The 13,741-nt window shown below is 35.1% G+C and overlaps 1 protein-coding gene across 3 annotated transcripts in view; it reads right to left on the bottom strand.

The window, feature by feature from the left end:
• Nucleotides 1–1,423: 1,423 nt before the first annotated feature.
• Nucleotides 1,424–13,741, bottom strand: part of LOC149803693 (growth hormone-inducible transmembrane protein-like) — a 29,006-nt gene continuing 16,688 nt past the window's right edge. For all 3 annotated transcript variants that reach the window (XM_089953480.1, XM_089953481.1, XM_089953482.1), the window contains exons 6-8: nt 11,058–11,156; nt 6,729–6,900; nt 1,424–1,919 (exon numbers count right to left, since the gene is read on the bottom strand). In XM_089953480.1, coding sequence (XP_089809606.1) covers nt 1,841–1,919; nt 6,729–6,900; nt 11,058–11,156 — 350 coding nt within the window. In that variant the 3' untranslated portion in view covers nt 1,424–1,840. The remainder of the gene's footprint in view (nt 1,920–6,728; nt 6,901–11,057; nt 11,157–13,741) is intronic.

Raw genomic sequence — 13,741 nt, 5'->3', positions numbered from 1 at the left:
TAAATATTCATTGTTGTTACAAAATTTAATACTAACGTAGTTTAACCAAAATTTATTCAATATTGATCTTTGGACGTTCTGCACCTTAAATGTCATCAGAAAAACTCCAAATGAAAATTATTGATTACTATAGACTTTTACAATGATGGCCAGGTACTAAGCAGGGTAAAGAAAATGAGGATGTCGGTGGTGTTTCAAAAGAAATAACAGGGTAGTACCATTTTTTTCAACACATACAGCTTTCATTGTGACATCACAGCATGTGACATTCAATCCGGTTTGTACCAGATCACATTTTGAGGTTTACTTCATCAAAAATTTGTCTATGAACTTTAAAATTTAATTTTGCCGAATGTTTCTTGGGGTGTATATATGACTTTCCAAAGGAATATGGATTTATTAGGATCCAAATAATGAGAATAATTGTCATGAAAGTGTGTATATTATCGAATTCTAAACAATGATACATGTGACCTGTAATACAGAAGTAGGGATAGCAAGATTTAAAGATGGCTGCCATGGTGGTCATGCTATCAGATTTGCACCATGTTCATTTTAGGACCAACTAGATATCATAAAAAGTCTAGTTAATGTAAGCTTAATGTTTTAGTCACCATCCCTTCACAATTAGTAATACAAAAGTGTTCAAGAGAAAGCTGTGGTGGCCATATTGGATGTCTAAGCAGCACCATTTTCATTTAAAGCCAACTAGGCCCTGGGATGAATGTGTGTGTAAAGTTTCATGGCAATCCTCCAAATAGTTTAGAAGTAACATTACCAAATAAAGGAAAGAAAATGAATGAATATTAGGTCATTCCATAAGCTTTTTATGGTTCATGACAAGTAGAAATAAAAATCTCTCCATAATGGACAATAATCTATCAATTTTAGTGTATATCTATCAGCAAAATTCTCCTCCCATCTCGTCTATATTCTTGCATTTTCAGGTTGGTAAGGTCAAGTAAATAAAGACAACTTAATGAAGATGTAGTTATTCATTCAACATTGAACCACCAACTGCTGCTCTACTTTCAGTTTCCCCAGCAGTTATTTCTTAAATTGCAACATGACTGACTACTGGAAAGGAAAAGAATTCATATATAACAACTGATCTGGTGTTGAAAACAGTCAGTTGTAGCATTTATTTTAAACTTTCACAGATAACACATTCATCCAATCATTTTCTGGTGAACTATGTGATGTCGTTTCTCATAATCTGTTATACTGGTATATTTCCTTGTTCAGAGCATCCTGCCAAGTGGGACCTTTCTCTGTTTGCTTTTTTTCCTTCAGGTCTGGGCTATATTTACTAGCCAGTTTTGGGTAGAACCATTTTAAAATAAGATGCTAGAAGAACAGATCATTAGAATGAAGACATGCATATAAATCGTTTTGTACTACTTTGTGGGAAAGAGAAAACAAATATTGTTTAAATTTTATTTAACAAGTACAGCCCAAACAATGAAAAAAACGCAAATAAAAGTAAAGATAATTCATGAAAAAATGCAAATATTCCATGCATCTTCTCTCGGATACAATTGTTTTAAAATAATTGAAGGTAATTTTAGATTTATGGTTCTGTTTAAATTTAATGAAAGAATACAAGGAAGCTTTAAAGACCCAGTGTCAAGTTTATCAACAGGCACACTAAAAAGTATATATATATACAAATATGTATATTCTTTCTAACACTGAACAAGTATCTTCTGTCTGTGGAGGGGGGCAAAAGAACTCATTCTGTATTATAAAATCTGTGCACATTTTGAAAGAACAAAACCACGTCTAAGTCTGATCTCTCTTCCAGATGTATTTATGGCAATGGCAATAGTTGTTTTCTGGTTCACTTGCGACGATTTCCAGCGAGAATATAAGCTATGCGAATGAAAATGTTGAGTGTGTCCAAAAATATTCCAGTTGATCTGCAAAGACAAATTCAGAATATTTTATATAAAATGAAACAAATATAAAGTAAAAATATGTTAATAAATTATGTTTTTCTAATAATAACTTTCCTTATCACATTAATATTAGGATTACTCTCGGGTACATCTGAATCGAATTTTCAGCATTGATGTGAAGAGTGTTCACTTACAGTGTCTACTTGCTACATGTCAAAACAGGTCTCAATCTCCAGCTGGTTTTTGTTACCAGGAAGTGTCTGAAACAGAAACCAGGTAAGTCTCCACCACCCACTTTATGAACAAAAGCTTCAACTCCTTCTGCAAAAGGTCTGCCTTTATGAATCTCTAGGTCATTAATGTGATGATGAAAAAGAATGGGTCTGGATCAACAAGATTCTAAGCCCCCCCCCCAATGATGGTGGGTGGGGCATTATGGCAAGTCACTGACAACAAGCACATGGCTTGTAGTATAAACCTTGCTTTCTCTCCCTCCTGGCCTGCCTGTGGAAGCTGGAGGCAAAAGGTTGCCTATAAATCACTTGGCCACGACAGGTTGCCATCATTTTGGAGAATCACATCTGTAATCTTTCTAGTGTTGACTGTCCCTTATCTGGTATACTCCCTGGTTGGGTTGTGCAGAGATTGGGGCTTGCACAGAGAGATGAACAGGCAAACTTATGTGCTGCCTACTCTCTCACCTCCTCAATTCTTCCTTAGAACATAGGGGAACAACCAAAAATAAGGGAGCACAGGGACACCACATCATGTGATTTGAGAGAAAACCACATGGTTACGTCTCTTATTATCAAAACAAGGTTATACAGGATTGTTACTGAATCCATTATGGGATGAACTGCCCTATTGAATACTTTGGTGAAATCGCTTACTGAATTTCAAAAGATGGACACTTTCAGCAGTCTTAACAGGTGAAAGATTGACAAATCTAGCAGTGAGGACGATGACCAACTTTGAAATGGTGATAAACACTTTATCTGTCCACTTTAAAAGAGAGTACATCAGACATGCTGAAGGCAGTAACAACATTATCTAGGCTAGGTACATGTAAATAAAATATCAGAATGTGAAAAGAAGGCTCCTGAGTTACCATGGTCACAACTTTTATCTGAGAATTTTATCTGAGACATGCCTGATACTTTCTGCAATCTCTGGTGGCAAAATTCTGAAGCTTGTCCCTTTGTCATCATCATCGATGTCCACAATGGCCTTACTTTTTAAGTAGGTTTAATTGCTGGAAGAGGTCATTCTGACAAAAGCAAAATTCTAAAAAGTATTTCAATTGCCTCCTTAAAACTTTATTCTGTCATGTACATGGCTGGATCTGAATGTTCAGGATCCCCTTCGTCAACTGGGGGATATATTTGTATCAAGCAATATAACATTCACCATGGCAATGATGATGCTGTATTGTTAACATGTACCAACAAGGGTCTCTCATATATTCTATCAGAGCTGACCAAGTCATGCATAGCATAGAATATTGTCCAGCTGGTGCATGCTGGTCCAATGCAATCATTTGGACCAGGCTGGACAGCTCCAAACACAAAGCAAGTTCACCATATACTTTATGTATCATTTATATGACCTGTCCAGATTGCTGGGTGTATGATGCTGCTCAACAGTCTGAAAATTCATGACTTTCAAAGCCATACACTGATTGTCCATGTGGCTGGACTGGTTGGTCAGCTGCTAAACAGCTTACAGAGGATGAAATAGGACCTCTAGGTCAGTCTGTACAGTGAAGTCAAGAGGTAATTCAACATGCTTGCTTTCAACATTTCCAATTCCATGCACAGCCAGGGATATGAACTTATAACCAGTAGGCTGTCAATCTGTTTTCATCTATTCAGCTTGTTGATATTCTCAATGACAGCTTGTTGTAAAATGCATATCATTTGTGTTTTAGTGTGGACTGGTGAAGTCACTGTTACCACGGGTGTGGTTTTGTGTGTGTGTTTGTGCGTGTAAGTCTGTGTACATGCTTGATATCCCCAGTAAAGCTGACTGAAGATTTCAAAGCCAGATGAATATGAAGAATTTCATGCTTAGACAATTTTGAGGAAGACTTTTATTAATGGTCCCTCAAATGCCTTTTTTAAGATGGACCAGACAATCATCTGGCCATATTGTGCAAATGCTAGATGTATACAGATGAGCACTTAGTGCACGCCAGGCATGTCTCATGGTTATCCTCCATGACTCTGAAGTTTCTACACTTCATGCACTTGACTGATAGCTCTGTGATCCAAAGAGAAAAAAAAACATGCAAATGCACACAACAAATATTCAAAATGTTGAAATAGACAAGTGTTAACAAAACTACAAAAAGAAGTGTGTAATAGCCAAAATTTTACCAAGTAATTACACTGTTGAAAATTTAGTGGTACCAACTGATATCACAGTGATGAAAATGACTGGTAACAAATTGCAAAAATATAAATAAATTTGCTGTGGATCACATGCAAATGTTGTAAAAACAATGTGCTATGTTTTGACTTACTGTATCACTGAAAATAAATGATGGATAATCAAAATTAAATACAAGATTCATTAGATTCTTGGAGGCACTATTCACAGCTGAAGTGAAAGATTAAACTGGTATCACCCAGGATACAAGTGGCAATCAAGCAGGAACATTGCGAGTTAAGCCATAGAGTTACTTCCCTTTATCTACATGATATAGAGATTGATCTTTCAGGGAGGGAGCAGAGAGTAATCCAAACAATAATATAACTGGGTAATGTATTTGACGAAGAAACAGTTACCAAGTAAACTTTAAAGATCATTATGCATTTGTTCCTAGTCTTGTAACATGTATTGTAAAGTCAGCAATATTCACAGAAATTTAATTTCATTGTTTCATGGGTAACCAAACACACAAATTAAATCAAGCAAAAAATATAGCATTGCTGAACATTAGTAAACAGTGTGAACTCACAAAATTGTATCCTTGTGAAAATATCCATTTATTTCCAATCCAAATATGTCATCTCCATGAATAGTTATGGTTTATCAGCATGAGGCAACGCTTAGTTTTTTTTTTTGAAGCACAGTAGCACCAATACCTTAGTGTTTTGTTAAATGGGAGACAAATTTGCTACCTAATGAATTTTTTATCTGTTGTAAATACATCAGAGTTTACATTCAGCTCCAAGCTTGTAGCGTTTGGTTAGTAAAAATGTAATCAAATAACTCTTGTTTCTAGGAACAGTGACAATGGACCTTTCATTTTATCTTAAAACAAATTTCATACCAGTAAAATCTGAGTTAAAATCCTGTGTGTTTATTGAACAAATGAAGCTTGTAAGTTTGATTTTTAATTAAGTCTAACTTGCTGTAAATTCGTTTCAGACATCCATGGCAGCTCAGCTGGAATAGCATCAGACTCCTAATACAAGATTTACTGGTTTTATACCTGCCCTGGCCCTGTTTTGCTGCCTCAATATAACCTTGGGAAAATCACATAGCTTCAATATTTTATGCATGATATTGTAAATAATTTGTTACAAAGTTAAACCCCCACCCCATTCCAACATCTGATAATATGTATAAAAGTGGAAAAACAGGAAAACCATATTCATTCATGTTTCTCACATAATAAGTACCTATGAAGTAACTGATGACTGGACAAGAAAGTCTTTCTAAAGACCAAAATAACCTAGGCACTATAAGGAAAAGGACAAATATGAATGTCAGACTAGGATGAGCAGATATGTATTTCATTAAAGATGATAACTCATAAACAAGAATCCCCTTGACCATACAGCACATTTAGACCAGACAGCAATATACTGAATGTTATGAAGAAAAAATAAGTCACTTGAAACTAAAAATTAGGTCTGTGACCAAGTTTTGTCATGGCCAAGTTAATTCCCTTGAGATGTATCTATACACTATTTCATAAGTGTATGCGAAATTGGCTCCAAGATAGTGAGGTATGATGAATGGATAGCTAAAACTAAAGAAGTCTGTCAAGCATAAGCTTACATGAATGTAAATCAGATTAGGTTCAAGATAATGAGGGTTTAACAAATTGCTGAAAATAAAAAATTAACTCAGGCACCAAAATTGGATCTTCTTGACAGAGTGTTCCATACTGTCAAATTTTCTAGTGTTGGATCCACAAACTAGTTTTTTTATGAATGGGTGTGAAATAACGTCCAAGACAGGTATAATGAACAGATAAGTGAAAAAGCCACCCAAGCATGAAACGTGGGTTACAAGACCAACTGTTGGTACAATTTAATTACGTTCCAATTTTCGCAAGTGAAGATAAAATAGGGTTCAAGATATATACAGTGTAACAAATGAATGGATGAAAATACAAAATAAGCATGAAATTTGAGCCTCCATGACTTTTTGTATTGTTGATTTACTTTCGCTGACATGCATCTACATACCAATATTCACGAGTGAAAGTTAAAATGGGTCAAAGGTATTAAGATTGTAACAAATAAACAGCTGATCTTAGAAAGATCCCTTGTGTAAAAGCTGGGTAGCACTGATCTAATATTTTATTTTCTCTGAAGTGCAATTACATACCAATTTTCATTAACGTACGTGAAATAGAATTGCAATTATTCAGGGTGTAACAAACAGATAGTAAACAATACAAAAGTCACCCAAAAATGAAAACTGGGTTACAATGACCTAGTGTTGGTAGCTAAATTTTATATCCATTCAAACAAGTTACAGTTTACACCTTTTTATGATCATGACATCACTGCTAATTAATTTACTGTCTTTGCTTCACAAGATCTTTGAGGTATGACTATAAATTATAAAAAAACATGTACTTTAAATACTTACGCATTGATCGGGTCATAGGGAGTGACAGCATAGGTTGGGTGTGTCTCTGCCTTCTTGATTATTTTCTGGGTGTCATAGAGAAGGAACATGCTAAACAAGACCAGACCTCCATATACACTGATGCTATACAGACTAGCTCCCAAGGCTGATGTAGCAGGCAGGAAAAAGGTACCTGAATTTAAACAAACAGTAAAAAAAACTTTCAATTTAAAATGAATATTTTTACATATAAAAAATGAGTTCTGCAAGGACAATGATGCTCTTCTGGTGAGAAAGGATATCCAGGAATCTCAGCTAAGATCCTTTTTAATTTCTGAACTGCCAATTATTGTAACCATCTCTGATATTCTTGAGCAATAACAGGCTTTTCAAATCGGCCTTCTGTGGTGGCCATACTGAATACAAAATTGGCATTGTCTTCATTTAGGACCAAGAAGACAGCATAAGAACTCTTTTGGTGAAAATAATCACATATCAATGGAGTCATCTAAATAAAATCACATGTCAATGTAGTCATCTAAAAAAACACATCAGTGTAGTCATCTAATCTGGAGGAATAGCAAAAATAAGATATTCAAGATGGCAGCCATGGTGTTATTATTGGATGTCAGATCAGCACCACCAGTATCCAGGACCAACCAAACATCTTAAGAAGTCTTCTGGTAAAACCCTATTATGAACATAACTTTTCCTTCCGAAGCAGTAATAGTAAGGTTTTTAAGATGGCTATTATGGTGGCCATACTACATGTAAGGCTTTTAAGATGGCTATTATGGTGGCCATGTCACATGTAAGGTTTTTAAGCTGGCCATTATGGTGGTTATATTATATGTAAGGTTTTCAAGATGGCTATTATGGTGGCCATATTACATGTAAGGGATTTAAGATCGCTATTATGATGGCCATGTTACATGTAAGGTTTTTAAGATGGCTATTATGGTGGCCATATTACATGTAAGGTTTTTAAGATGGCTATTATGGTGGTCATGTTACATGTAAGGTTTTTAAGATGGCCATATTACATGTAAGGTTTTTAAGATGGCCATTATGGTGGCTATATTACATGTAAGGTTTTTAAGATGGTCATTATGGTGGCTATATTACATGTAAGGTTTTTAAGATGGCTATTATGGTGGTTATGTTACATGTAAGGTTTTTAAGCTGGCCATTATGGTGGCTATATTACATGTAAGGTTTTTAAGCTGGCCATTATGGTGGCTATATTACATGTAAGGTTTTTAAGCTGGCTATATTACATGTAAGATTTTAAGATGGCTATTATAGTGGCCATATTACATGTAAGGTTTTTAAGATGGATATTATGGTGGCCATATTTACATGTACGATCATCACCATTTTCATTTAGGACCATCAAATTCATTTTGTGAAAACCCCATGCTAACCATGGGATGAATGTGTGTGAAATGCAGTACTCCATGCAGTCTATTAAGGAGGAATGTTTGTACTAACAGATGGACTGATGATGGATGTCAGACGATGGACAGTAGGTCATTGATCTTGTCTAGACAAACTTTCTTAAGTTTCAAACCCAGAACAAGAAACATAGATTCAATATATGAAGAAAAATCAACAATTACAATAAAGTGTCTCAAGCTAGCCTGATATTAATCACCTTGATGGCATATGCCTAACAGTGAAATGCAACAGCAATTGGCCACGAAATCTGGGTCAGTAGAATGCCTTCTGTTGAAATTTCTCCAATGCTTTTGATTGCACAAGTGATGAAAATGGCTGTGTCGAGGTTTTTCTAATTTTTGTCTCTTCATCCCTACCTATCACACACCAGCACAGTTTGTCAAATACCATAATGATTTATGCCAAAGTTATCAAATTCTGTTCACAGGTTGTTTTAATATTTAGTTGTTTAAATATATTTGTAATGGCAGTCATATCTGATTGTAGTACAGCATCATTTGTATAAATCTTAGAGGTATTCCAATTACAATAAATCCTGTTAAATTTGATCAAGGTCTGTTAAGTGATATTTTACAAAAAGCAAGTTAGGTTTCCCTTAACATACACATCACAAATTAACATTAGGAATATAGTCCATGGTCAGACACTACATGGATGAAAGACATCCTTCACTTCACGGCCCGAAAAGTGAATATTTGTGTCATATTCATTCCATCCATTGATAAGTACATAATTTTTGAACATATTACATCTTATTCTACAGGTGTTATATTTTATTTAAATTTCAACCATACGTGAATTTTCTTCACCTATGTGGATTTTGTCTTTTGCATTTTCTAACTACAGTCCCCACAGCTACATTATAATAGAAAAACCCTTGTAGTTCATGTTCATGCAATGTCTATTTAACACCCCTAGCAATTATTATTATGACGATAAAGTGCATGATCCATGAATTGTCTGTACCAAGTTTATATCATCAGCTACATGCAGCATGTGTGCTAATTGGTCAAGACACTGCATGGTTGACATTACTAAGCAAAACTTGAAAGAACATGAAGTGACATGGAAAATCAAGGATACTGATATATTGAGTACTTATCATAATACAAACTCTGTGGCCAGCCTTGTGGGAGATGCCATCAGCTCCCTCCCCCAACAAAGAAATGTCGAACATTACCTACTTTAGTTACTTTTGAGAACTAGAGGAAGCTGCTACTTCTCCATCTAATATTGACTGTAACTAAAGTTACAAATGCATTGTTTGATGCAGCAGGTGATAACAGAACTGATTAGTTCTGCCCAATTTTTTACAGTCCTTCCATCTTCCTCGTCAGATCTTCAAGTAGGACAGCAGAGATCTGATTTTAACCAAGATTGGTGGGTGCTGATTACTTGATTGACCAACCTGGAATACTGAATGCTTGACTGACGAGTGTAATTTGTAGCCAAGTGTGCTGGTGACGGAGTGTATAATTCCACACATGTAATCTTTTAGCCGTGGGCTAATCTTTGGGGTTTGTCCAGTGTATTTTGGGGGCTGTAAAGATAGCTTGTACATCTGTCCCTTTGTTTTCATCCTTTTCACTATTTGAGTGAAAACATTTTTACTATAGGAGTAAAGTACCACAGTTTTACTATCTGAGTAAAACACATCATTCTTTCATTGTAAACTCACGTGAATCATTCACCCCTTGTCCTTGTACTGTGTCAGGTCATTTATTTGTATTTTCATTATTCAGTTTGTGTGGATTATGTTAACTGATCCAATATTTGGATATTATATGCATGTATTAATCATAATTCTTTTCTCATTCAAGTCATTCATCATTAAACACTGTATCTGTATCACCATCAAAAGTGTTCTGTTGTAAATCTGAAATCCCACCCAGTTATCTTGTTACACCAATTTAGCTTCTTTATTTTCATCCCTTACAGACGAATTTGATTTGCAAATTACACCTCTTATGGTAAAAGTCATATTAAATTAAATATAAATTGTTGTTTTTAAATTTAATTCTAATTTTGTTTAACTGAAGTCTATCAAATCTTGATTATTGAATGATCTGCACCTTGACTGTCATGAAGAAACTTCCAGACAAAAAATATTGATCACTATCGACCTTTACAATGGTGGCCAGGTACTAAACTAGGTCAAGAAAAGAGCACATCTAAGTCTAATTGGCACAATAAATAACACGCATACCTTTCATTGTGACATCACGGGGCAGTGCGTATAAATAATGACCCTCCAAACAAATATTGATGTATGAGGATCGAAATAAAGTTATGTATTGCAACTTAAAGATATGCAGAATAAAATTCTAAAAAATATTACTGAAATAATCAGCACTGAATGCAAACATGACCTGTATGGCTTTTACTATAGAATACAATACTGGGTTATTTCAAATTAAAATATTTAAAGAGTTCTCAATATCAAAGGAAATTTCAAAAGGTCACGATGTTGTTACATTATTCAAAGTATCTTTTTTACAATGTTCAAACAAAAGCAATCTAAAACCATTTATACCTAATTACAATTTATTGATAAGAACTTTTAACAAATAAAACTAAAACCGTAAATGGCAGAACTTCAATATGTTGAGTCTTGCTCTAATTGGTGCATATTTTTTAATTTGGGTATATTTTGACTTAAGTACATTGTGACTTAGGTATTTTCAGTTTGGGTACATTCTGATAAGTTTCCTTTCTGTCTTGAATTATTTTCAGTTTTATATGCTTTTGAGTATTTCCATGTCTGGCAAGGTAACATTTTACACAAGACTGAACAAGTCACTTGAGTGAGGCCAGGTATTATACTGACACATTTTAATCCTTTCCGTTATATTGTATTTCAACTTCTAATAGAAACATTCTTTCATATCTTACCTATACTGGACACCAACACAACCCCCAGACCACAGGCTAGAGGTCCAGCCATGTTCAGAAACTTCTCACTGGGTGCACACATTGCAATGGTAGACAAACCTGCAACAACAAAAAATCTGAATCAATGGATTCCACTGCCAATTTATTCTTTAAAAGTTTTAACTGATGTGAATTTAAGAGCCTTCAGGACTAGAAACATTTTCTCAACAAACAAAAAAGAACATTTTGCGGTGAGGTATGCAAACATGATGGACTGTAGACTAGTTGTATTGACATTCTTCTCAACATTTCTTCTAAACAATAAAGACACAAAACAGTTCTGAATATCAACAGGACTGAGCAATTATGTCACCATGGTCAGCATTTATGTTACTCATGATATATCTCATTTTATTTTTCTCGATAAAAGACCAAATATGATGAAATAAGTCTTTAAATGTTGAAAATGATTTTCTGCATTTCTTTAGAATACTCATTAAAAAAAAATAACAGCAGCTGTCAGAACTGGGCACAAATCACATACACAAATGCCAACTTGTAACATTTGATCAATACCAAATGTTCAAATTTGTAAGAAAAACTTACCTTACTAGGAAATTTCAACCTCTCTATCGCTCCCATATATATATACATATATATATATATATATATATATATATATATATATATATATATATATATATATATATATATATATATATATATATATAAATAATGATCAAACATAACAAAACACTGTGCAGCAATTCCAAGAAACTGACAAAGCACTTGAGAGATCTATTGATCCTTTTTTCTCAAGGTGAACAGCAGTAAGAACAACAACCCCAAAAGTATAAACAAATGTTTTTTCAGCAAGTAAAACTAGTTTTATTTATGTAATACTCACATGTTATTATTATTAAGCTTTACTTACCTTTCCACAATGGAAATACCTCATGCATGCCAGATACAACAACCTCCTGTTCTGGAGATTTCTTAGAACATGAGCATCAACCCTTGAATGAGAAGTCTCTGTGAGAGACAAAAACTCTCTTGATAGTAAGCAAGAGTCATCTAGAGATGGTAAATGCTGGAATACAAGTTGAGCCCCTTAAGGGGAGAAAAAGCCTTTTCTTACCCTTCCTTTTCCCTTTCTGGGCAAAGAAGTCTATCCAGATTATTCCCAGTATAGACACAACTGTGACAATATTTATATTGGTGATGGAAATTGTTTTTCATGCCAGGAAACTTGGCTGATGTAACAAGAAATCAAATCATCATTCCCAAAGAAGTGTAAACATCTCTTCTCAGTTGCTAAGGCATACATTGGTCTTAACAAAATATTTTCAAAGGAAGCCATAATGGTTTATATGGTGTTTTAGTAAGTGCCCACAAAACACATGAATGTTCCATCTTAGTGGCAGTGAGCAAGACGCTGGACTCTGATGCTCCAAGTACACAACAAGATCCCCTAAGTGAGGATCTGAACCAATTTATTACCCTTTGGAGAACTAAATTTTGTGTTTTGATTTGACCACCACTTCAGGCTGTACTGAAAGACTGACCATATAAAAATCTGATCTGACAGTACAACTTTGTGGAACTTCCAAACATCAACAGGAAAAAGTGAAGCGGACGCCAATAAAGTCTCACTAGGGATACCAGGTCTGCAGTGAAATTTCAGGTTCCCAAAAGAGAGAAAGACTGGCTGACAATGAAGTTTTGATCTGTAATATCCTTAAAAGTTCCAGGACTTTGTGTATCCTCTCTTGGGGAACATGAACCTTGACCAATGAGGTAAGGAAAATCATTTGTATGTACACAAAATTCTGAATTGGATTTCTATAACTTTGGAATAAGGGAATAAGTCCTGAGTCACTACAGGCCAGCAGCTGACCATGTGACATAACAGTGACTGTATGACATCTTGTAGTATCCAGTCATCTAAGTATTGGATCAGCAGAATACCCAAGTATTCTAAGTACTCAGCTAATATTCTCATGATTCTGTTGAAGACCCAGGATGCTGAGGCTTGACTACATGGCGAGGCTCTGAATCAAATTATGTCTTGTCTGATTGAGAACTGGAAATATTTTTTGTGCAGTGGAGAAATTGAGTTATGGAAGCTCTGATTCTAATGACTGATCGAAATTGCCCCATTAGCTGGTTTGATTGGTTATACACTGAAGCTGCAGTTTCCATCTTGAAAGTTTCCTCCAGAAAAAGTTTTTTGGGGGGATGGAGGAAGATATATAACAAGCCGGTTTGTTTTGCCCTTTTTGGGTACCAAAATATCTTGGAGTAGAACGCTGCAACTGGATGCTTTGAACCCTCTCTTACTGCATCCTTTTGAAGAAGCGTGACTTTTAATATGTTTGATTGATGGAAGAAGATGATGTCCCTGAAGGGAGGAAATTCTGTTAAGCATAAACATAAAACCTCCTTCACTGTAGGGTCCAATCTTCTGTGATGTTTGACCAGGCCAATGAAAAGTGGGCCAGTCAAGTACCTAAATGTATTAAAGGAAGTGGTATGCACTGAATGGATGACCTCCCTCCCCCCTCCCTTTGCCTCTTTGGGAAAGGGGGAGGCAAAATAGATTCCTCTGCCTTGCCCTTCCCTATCCAATTTCTCCATTTAATTTGTGGAATAAACTTATAGGGGGACTGTCAACTTTGTTGTGGTTGTGTACTGTTTCACTGGAA

This window comes from Sinohyriopsis cumingii, chromosome 3 (genome assembly GCF_028554795.1).
Source record: "Sinohyriopsis cumingii isolate HCF-2022 chromosome 3, ASM2855479v2, whole genome shotgun sequence".
Classification (NCBI taxonomy): domain Eukaryota; kingdom Metazoa; phylum Mollusca; class Bivalvia; order Unionida; family Unionidae; genus Sinohyriopsis; species Sinohyriopsis cumingii.
This window is presented reverse-complemented; position numbering and strand designations above follow the sequence as displayed.